The sequence below is a fragment of the Sander vitreus genome, chromosome 17, assembly GCF_031162955.1.
Source record: "Sander vitreus isolate 19-12246 chromosome 17, sanVit1, whole genome shotgun sequence".
Lineage (NCBI taxonomy): Eukaryota > Metazoa > Chordata > Actinopteri > Perciformes > Percidae > Sander > Sander vitreus.
This window is the reverse complement of record NC_135871.1, coordinates 24836103-24846102: the sequence shown is the minus strand read 5'-3', so window position 1 is coordinate 24846102 and position 10000 is coordinate 24836103. Positions and strand designations below refer to the sequence as shown.

Genomic DNA, 10000 nt, shown 5'->3' with positions numbered 1-10000 from the left:
GAATCTTTTTTAGCCTGTGTAGACACGACCCTGGCTTTACTGTATTGTGTCAACAGAAATGTGTGTAGACGTGTGTGTGTGTGTGTGTGTGTGTGCTTATACTGCTTATACATATATAGGTGTCCATGTGCAAAGATACACTATGAACCGAACACCCCACCCCCCTTCCTCCCTCTTTCTTCCTCTCACTCCCTCTGTTTCTTTTACATCACAGCACGCTGCCCGAGGCCAAACCTGCATTTCTCTTCCCTCTCTCTGTCTTTTTTTATTCCCTCCTCTTTTCTCCCCACTCCTCTCCCTTGCTTTTCAATCTTCTTTTGTAGTAGTGGAGGGGGGTCAAAAACATGAAAGACGGCATAACGTGAATGCCAGGGTCTGTGTTGAAGCACACATGGTCGCTGTCGTATTCGCCGCCTTTAGTCAACCACTATTCTCACGCTGAAGTTTCCCAGTGTTGATCAAACGCTGTTGTGAAAGGGAATCAGCGGGGACAAGGAGCAAGTGTTTTGTGCCAAAATTAAATATCTAGGAAAAATAGGACACCTATTCCTACAATTAACAGACAGAAGACTGACATATATTTCATACAGTTAAGATAATGGTTCTATGTGAAAGATTTGTAGACAAAGCATAAAATAAGAAGGCTCACAGACTAACAAACATGTGGCGACTGTCACCCACCATTGATGAGATGTATAAAATCAATGATTGTTCTGAAATCCTGCAGACATATTCACCATCACAAAAGGTCTTTGTGACTCTTATGAAATTGATAATGTTATTGGCTGGTTACTTATATTTTAGAGATGTTAACTAAATAAATCCCCTTCAAATAGGTGTACTTATATAGATATACTTATTATATATACTTACATATAATAATTATAACAAGCTAATTTTCAAATGTAAGCATGTAATCTGTAACAAAAAAGAAAGAAATCTCCACACATCCTCACATCCACTCCTTTCATGTTTGCTGACTGTGGATGTTAACTGCCTAAAACTGCCTTCGATAGTTTCTGGGCAGTCAGAGGGATCCCCATAGCGATGGCTGCAGTGAGCCAGCGGGGGGAAGTGACATGCGCAGATACAGGATATGACACGGGCAGTATGGGGGGGATTTAGGTCAACCACTGTGTGTTTGTCCCCACTGCAAGCCCTGTCAGCAATACTGGCTCTGTGTGACATTGGTCATCTCTGTGTGTGTGTGTGTGTGTGTGTGTGTGTGTGTGTGTGTGTGTGTGTGTGTGTGTGTGTGTGTGTGTGTGTGTGTGTGTGTGTGTGTGAGAACGCTGTATTAATTTACATGCAAATACATGGACTACATAAAAACACACACAAGGAGAGTACTGCTAACAGAGATTCTACATACACACGCACAATCACTCGTACACACACACACACACACACACACACACACACACACACACACACACACACACACACACATACATATACGCACATACATTTCGATCCAAGCCCAAAGGCTAAAGGACACAGACTCAGTCCAATGTTGTGTTTGTGGAGTGGGCAGCACAGGGCAGCCATGTTGTTTCTGGGTAAAGCCAGGCTTCAAGCCACCCGCATTGATGGATGACTGGCCAACAGAGTCCAAGACTGTCTGAATGTGTGTGAAGGGAAGCAGGAACAGAGATAAAAAAAAGAGTGACAGAGTTGTAATGTCGCATTCTTGTTCTCTGCCTTTATTTCTTTATCTTCTTTGTCTCATGTTTTCTGAACTTTTTCTTCCTTTCTCTCTTTCTCGCCCCTCTCTCTCTCCCACCCTCTGTATATATTTTGCCTTTTGGCAAGTCCTACTTAGAGGTCAGTGAATGTTGCAAAGGCAGCCCAGTCAGAGCCAATGAGTTCATGTATGTTTTTCAAGTGGCCAACATTTCCTCTCTATAACTCTGTGAGGCACCTGGTTGTCATGGACACACACTATACACACACACACACACACACACACACACACACACACACACACACACACACACACACACTGAGCTCTTCTCCAGTTTGTGTGTGTGTGTGTGTGTGTGTGTGTGTGTGTGTGTGTGTGTGTGTGTGTGTGGGTGGTTACCCAGCCTGTCACTCCACTCTGTAAAACCAGCTTTAGTGGTAGATTCATGGCTCTCTTAATGGACACTGGGCTCTTGGGTAGTGGAGCAACAGGGAGTGTGTGTGTGCTTACATACGTGTATTTTATGTGTGTGCAGTAATGGGGATTAAGTGACCCCGTGGCTGCTCTCAGTCTAAAGCTCCTTTTAAATTTCACACTGTTTTCTTATGTTTCCCTCCATATGTGGCACTGGATCCAACTAATCCACCTCATGTTATTAGAAGCTGGATCAGCAGACCAGCATGTACTGATCAGTGGGTGGGTCTGTGCTATGCATGCATTTGGAGATGGTTTCCTGCCAATAAAGACTCATATGCATTGCTGACTCAAAACACAGGCCTCCTGTCTAATAACAGCCTAGCTGCAGCATTCATGTGACTCCCACAACCTTACTTGTCAAATGTGTGTGTGTGTGTGTGTGTGTGTGTGTGTGTGTGTGCGCACTCGCACGCATGTGTATGTTTCATATTGTTTTTTTGTGTGTGAGCATGTGTGAACATGCATGTGTGTTTATGTCTGTCACAGTGCCACAGGTAACCCTAGGTATTATATAAGATACCACACCTTCTCCACAGACCCACAGCCTTTTTCTATCGAAGGAGGTTGAGAAGCAGAAAGGATCATGGGAAGGGTGTATGTTTGTGTGTAGGAGATGTATGGACCTGTAACATGCAGCTATGTGTAGGAAATTGATTGGTCTGAGCAGCTTTGGGGAAAACAGCGAAAACAATGCTAATCGTTGACAAGTGAGCGCATGTAGCAGAATGAGTGCCTTGAGTACGTTTATGACTCTGTGTATGCATGTGTTTGTACGTGTTGAAAGCTGCACAGGAAAAATAATGGCCATATAGTCTCTTTGCACAATATTAGGTATAGTTTACTCATAGATAATTGCATCCCTTTTTGCACAATCCACATCTTGGCTTAAAGCTTAACATTACTCAAAATCAGCCTACATTCAGGGTGTCATAAGCCTAAAATATTGGGAACCACTGCTCTAAATTATCTTTCTTCTCCTTTTATCCCAATCTCCATCATAGCAAAAAAAATTTAGAAACATACATTTAAAAAACAATATGAAAGATAATTCTCATTCATGAAAATACTTAAATGCATAGACTGAATGTAGAATGTACTAATCTGAATACCAAGAAGTGTCACGGTGCTTGTAAATTCACTCTTCAGTGTTTAAATACTGTCTAAGTTGTTTAAGCAGTATTTGTGCAAATACAAATCATGCAAACACTATAAATATAATGCAATACAGTAAAAGTGAATTGTGGATGCAAATAGAGTTCTGCAAGTAGCTGCATTAGTCTATGTAAACTAATCTGAAGCATCTAAATAGAAGACCTGAGAATGACACTGAGGAGAAAAGAAAGAGAGGAAGGGAGGGAGCTATGTGGGGAAAAGAGAAGGAGGTGATTTATGAGTTAACTCGTCAACTGAGGAGAACAAGGGGAGAAACTCATAACTGTAATTCCCTCACACACCCACATGCAGTACGCTCACATACACACACACACACACACACACACACACACACACACACACACACACATGCAGTGTGCAGGTACATGCGCACAAATCCACTGCCACCCCCTGCTGTGCATAAGAGAACGTGTGAGCTCTAATAAAATAACTAATTACTTAAGAAGATGGAGATGTGCTGGGACACGGGACCTGATAATAAAGTTCTGCAGGGATACAAGGTGTGACATAAGAATGGAAGTGTGTGTGTGTGTGTGTGTGTGTGTGTGTGTGTGTGTGTGTATTAGCTCCAACATGCTGTATAAATGCTTATCTTGTGATTTATGACAGGTAACTGTGTTTGTGTGGGTGGTGAGACTGACTGCTTCTGTGTAGCTTTACTTTTTAGTAATTATGTTATATAGGACTAACCTACTGTAGAAACATGATTGGTTTAAAAGTTATCTCCAGAGAAACAATTCAGATAAAATAATTAATTTTTAACAGAACAGTGTTTTAGTTTGCGTGAATGTGTGTGTGTGTGTGTGTGTGTGTGTGTGTGTGTGTGTGTGTGTGTGTGTGTGTGTGTGTGTGTCTTATTTCCCCGTGCTGTGTGTGCGTGTTCACCAGTGAGTAGGAAGGATATATGTGCTAGGCGTTAATTGTGGTTGAGCAGCAGACAATCGATGCTAGCCGCGCAGTGACAACCTGATGATAAGCTACATGATTCTACCCGTCAGAGCTCGCTTTCTTTTTAGTGCTTTTAAATCACATTGATTGGCAGGCAGGATGAGTGTGTGGTTACACAGTTATTTTAAGCGGTTCTCAGGTTTGAATATGAATATGAATATGTAAACCTCTGTCGGCGTGCGCTGAAATCCACCACCGACTCCTGATGCGTTTGCTGGAATATCCAGCTGTGTATAAATGTGAGGTGTGTGCAGGTCGTGCATGTGGGTGCACATTCTCTCAGATTACTAATGTAATATTGGTAGTGAGTGCAGAGGACGTGTATATGTATGTGTATTTGCACATTTGTGCGTTTCTGTGTCTCATATTACTAATATAATATTGGTGGTGGGCTCAGGAGATGTGTGTGAGTATGTGTGCCACAGAAACTGAGAACTCCACATGAATTTAAATCATTGAGCTCGCAGAGTAACCTTTTGTATATCCAATCTGCATCTTTCCACTGCTCGTTATTAAATTATCCCCTAATTGGTCACGCAACAAAGGCAGCTGATGAAAAAGACAATTTCTTGCTTTTAATTGGGCATTTCACGTGTGCTTCGTGTACACCTGTGTGCGGCTGCCTCAACTAAGTGTGTCGGTGTACGTGTGTGTGTGTGTGTGTGTCTCGGGTGTAATGAGAATAGGACATTAGCAAGGGCTTGGCAGACGCCGTCGCAATCAGTTCCACTCTTTCCAGAGAAGGAGGGAGAGGGGCGGAAGGATTAATTCAGACATTAGCAATCTCAGAAGGAGAAATAGATTGGAGGCAGAACAACAAAGAATCAAATTCACCCAGTTTCCTCATATGACTTTTAAAAGCCTTCAGTTCTAGTGTAACATATGGCCGACATGTTTTTGATCCACTGTACCATGGATGCATGCTTATGTCAAGCATGTGTGCCCATGATGGGAATCAAACTCATACCCGTGGCAGTGTTCACACCATGCTGGATTCCCTGAACTACACAAGGCCACATTTTAAGTAATTTTCTTTCCTCCTGCTTGTCTTTTGGTGTTTTTTTGCCCAACTTTAGGCGTACCACCAGTGGTGTGTCACGCCAAAATAGCCCAGCTATTGTTGCACTGAGTGGAGCTGAATAGTGCAGCTCATTGTGTTGTGATGGGAGGCAGGGGAATGAACAGGCCATAAACACTGGCCCTATAGCACCCAGGGGTCGTGCAAAGGTGAAGCCTCATTCCCCCTTATAGAGGAGCTCCGCTTTTCTCTTCTCTCCCTTTCCTCTCTGTTTCTCCGTCACTCTTTATCTCTCTCTAGGTCTTTTTCCCTGTCTTATTTCATCTCTCTTGATTCCCCCACTTTTCTCTCCCTCACTCTCACAGTCTTTCTCTCTGTCAACTTATTAACGGTCACAGCAAGAGTGTCTGGTTTGCAGACCAGAGCCCCTTGCCTTTTTCCCCCTCTCTCTCACTCCTCCTTCCCTCCTTCCCTCCCATTCTCCCGCTCTCCATCGCTCTGTTCCCCTGGCTGCTATTATGAGAGGCATTTTATCCTTTGTTCCAGCCCCCATGGTGCATCTGGCCTCAGATATGGGGACGACGGGGACAGGAAACCGACGAGAGTTCTTGCAAGGAGGAGGGGTTTGGTGGGTTAGAGTGTGAGTTCGTTGCTGGGAGGTGGACCGCCAGTTTCCACCATACAGGGAAGGAATGATAAGGAGGGAGCGAGCAGGAGAAGGAAACAGATACAGAGGGGGACAGAGAGGGAGGTATGAGAGGCAGTGTCACTGTAGCTGTTCTTTTAGGAGCAGCACTTGTAGGTTGAGTAGCAGCAGTAGCAGTGATAGTGGGATTTTTACTTCATTGATACATAGTGCCATATTTCTGGGAGGTCACATCAAGTTACAAGTCTATTACGTTCCTCCCTGAGCCCCTTTGTACCAGGAACAAATGCCTGACTTCCTAAGAAGTGCACGCTTATTGCCAAAACAACCTCCTTTCTTGCATCAGTGTATTTTTGAGGGAGGTAGAAGGAACCACATTTTGCAGGAGAGAAATAAAGAGGAAGGAAATAAATGTGTAAGGGAGAAATAACAGAGGTGAGGTGACAGCAATGAAAGAAGAGAATGGAGGTGAAGAGAAGGAGAGGTCAACAGTTAGCCAGTGCTGGCCTTAAAATGACCTCGTCCTGCTCTAACGGGCCTAGAGAGGAGAAGAGAGAAGAGGAGAGTTAAAGGAATGCTCAGGCCTCCACAACCCTCCTTGCCCTCTCTCCCTCGCTCCTCCTCCCATATCTCCCCCAGCAAAACAGGGTAGCGAGGGAGGAAGGGAGGGAGGGGGTGTTGGTGATAAAACTCCAGACGTTCCCTCATTTGATGGTGCTCTGCCATGTCAGTGCATTCTTGTATTTCTCACTAGCTCTTTCAGTCTCTCTCCTCCCAAATTCCAATTCAACATATTGTAACGAATAGACTACAAAATCGCCAAAGCATCAAGCTCAAAGGTTTCTTCTTTTTCTCAGATCATTCCACCTTACAGAAAGCTCCTCTTGCACCCCTGTCAAAAATTAACAATTTTTCTAAAGTGGCTTATAGTACAAGATATAACAATTATCCAAAAACAATGCAGGGGAACAATAAATCATTCTCCCTTTCTATTTGCTATCTGTCTCTTTCACTCTCCGTCTCCTCATTACCCTGCAGCTCTGTCGGTAGAAGGTGATACAGGATAGATAGCAGGCAGTGAAAAAAGGAGTAGCACCATGAAGCAGTTAGAGAAGGAATATTAAAGAGATATAAAGCCATTCACCTATCAAGGGTCAAACAGATGCACCAGCTGGTGTCCTTTTGTTCCTGTCCCTCCTCCTCTCCTTTCTTTTGACCTCTTAAATGCTCTTTTTTCCAGCTTCAGAAGTATTGCACCACTATTGTGTCCTTAAAGTTCAGCTAATGCGCCCCCTTTTAGAGATGAAATAGAAGTGTCTAGTGGGGCAACAGCAGGAACACATAAATCAAGTCAGAAGCCCCAAGAGCCCTCTCTCCTTGGGGTCATTACAGGTCAAAGGGTCATTTCACAAGGGTTAGACTGAGCAAGGCCAGAGCGCTGCCTGTGGGAGTGTGTGCAAAGGCGTGAATCTGTGTGAATGGACGTAGAAGAGGGAGAGAGATTAAGAGTGTGTGTGTGTGTGTGTGTGTGTGTGTGTGTGTGTGTGTGTGTGTGTGTGTGTGTGTGTGTGTGTGCACGCTGACCGTGTGCTTTTATTGGAGGTCACGGGGTAAAGGGGTTTGTCCAAACCAAGCCCAAATCCTGCTCCTGTGAAAACACACACGCATAGTCACTAAAAAAAGCTCCTGCTGTCACGATGTAACACATGTTCACCTGTCTTAACAGGGTATCACCCAAAACAATGCCTCTCACCAGTGGCAACGTGACATGTTTCTGTCAGCAACACTTCCAACACTGCCACGCTCGAAGCCAAGTGTGTTAAACAGTCAGCAATCTCAGCTCGTTGTGAGGTTGAACGTCCCCAACAAAGCGAGATGGGTCGACATGTTTCAAACAGGCAGAGAGAAAAATCCTGGTTAAGCCTCGCCCCACAAAGACTCCAGTGTTCAGGCCGATGGGACTGTGTATAAGCTGAGGCAGTGCAAGTTTATACAAGTCGTGGACTGCGTTTTGAATGACAACTACCTAGGTTAGCAACACTGTTAAAATGTGACTTTTGCCGTAACTATATTGGGGCTTTACCTGAGCTCAGGGTTGCTTAGGGGAGAATCATTGCTCCATATCACTGTTATGGTTAGGTAAGAGAAAGAGACTGGTTTGGCAATGTTTTTGTTTTCGTGCTGTGTGCCAAGATTTCCAAGGTCTTAGTCAGCAATTTTTGCCTGATCTTGTTTTGATAAATACACTGACGGTGTTTCTGTTTCTTTGTCCTTTCTATTTCCTCATCCTCCTCCTTCCTCTCTTCATCTTCTGCAGGTTCATTAATGCCAGGAGGAGAATAGTCCAGCCCATGATTGACCAGTCAAACCGTGCAGGCAAGTCTCCTATAGTTACTGTATTCAAGTCACGCAGGCGAAAGCCGTCCACACTCCATGCACCCGGAGGCCCCTCAGCTGGTAAATACAGGACTGATACCCCCATCCTGGAATGTCCAAAACATCCAGTGAAGGGGCTTTCCCCTTCACTGTCGTGACTGACCACTAAAATTAAGAACCAAAACATTACAACATTAACAGCAACCATTAATCAACTTTGACGTGCCTTTTGGGGTGAGAAACTATGTATTAATTATAAAATATAATTATTTGGCTGAAAATTAGTTAACGAAGAGTGGATTTATTTTTCTTAGCCTGTAAACAAAACTAGCTGTGTTCTCAGTAAAGTTTGCACTTAACCCCCCCACCTATTCCAACCAGGCAAAGGAAAAAAAAACACTCTACCCTTCCTCCCTGGCTCAAACCAAAACATTAAGAGAACTACACCCATTTCTTTTTTTGGGTGACCGTTGTTTGGCTTTTGGGCTCCAGACCTGTTTTTACCCCCCCCCCCAGTTCTTTAAACTCCCCCCGTCAACCCTATTTGCGGCTGTTTCAGGGAGCGAGGGGAGTGAGCGGTCCCCCTGGTGCATGGCTTGGTTTGGACTGCTGTAAACTTTATTACCTGTAATAGGGGTCAGAGGTCAGGGTGGCATTAGGGGCGCAGTAAAGTTCAAAGACATTCAGTGGGGCCGAGTTCTTGCTTTTGCTTGACTGACCCCCAAACAGCCTGAATCGAAGGTAAGTGGATTTCTATAAGAGTAGAACAATGGAGGCGAGCAAAAAATAGGAACCATATCAGGTTTCACTTATGGTTGCTACTCAGTTATAGGCAGTATTTATTAGATAAAGCATTTAGGTAGGAGCAGATTTTGAGGCCACTCAGCAAGAATGACTTATTGTTAGCACAAAGGAAAACTGATCAGAGCTTCAGCCTGGAACTCATTTTGTCCTTTTGATCATGTTTATAATCATATATTAATAGAAGCAGCAATTCTGTTGAAGGTAGTAACATAGTAGTGTTAAGTGCCAAAGTGCCATTTCTTTCTACATAACAAGCCATGATAAGTATTATCTGAACAGAAAGAGTTTGGTGACAAACGCTTTTTTTCACCTTTGCATTATATAGCAACAATGTATGATTGAAGTTTTTATATTCCTAAAGTTCCAGGCAATATTTTAGGTATTCATTTTGAAAATACTTCAATTGGTCAGAAATAAATTGTTACCATAAATGCGTGATTGATCATTGTTGCCATAAATTCAAAAACAAATGTGTACAATCAAAGAGCTAAAACAAGCTGATACACAATATATGACAGTTTGGAATGTAATGATTTTAACAACCTTAAAGCTACTTAAAAAGAGAGAAAAACCTGTTTAAATTAAAAATAATAGTATCCATACAAGGACTCCAGTCATGTGAACATGTTTTATTGGTTTTCATTCTGAAACAGTTGTCACCTTATCCAGATGGCTCAAATCTCACCTTAGTAAACAGTTGTGTGTGTTGAACTCTCTCAGTCCGATCCCTGTTAGAGCATTTAGACGCATTAAAGTCTACCAGGGGCTTGCAGTGGAGAGCCGGCTAGACAGACACAGAGCAGAATGACGTTGAAACACAACGGTGGCTCCCTGTGCGTGCACCGGCCAACAGATGATCCTGCTTCGGCCACTG

General features: G+C 43.5%; 1 protein-coding gene across 1 annotated transcript in view; it reads left to right on the top strand.

Annotated features, from left to right (window-relative positions):
- Positions 1-10000, top strand: part of meis1b (Meis homeobox 1 b) — a 79600-nt gene that overhangs the window by 61672 nt on the left and 7928 nt on the right. Inside the window, exon 10 of the mRNA XM_078272968.1 lies at positions 8264-8322. Within this exon, the coding sequence (XP_078129094.1) occupies positions 8264-8322 (59 nt within the window). The remainder of the gene's footprint in view (positions 1-8263; positions 8323-10000) is intronic.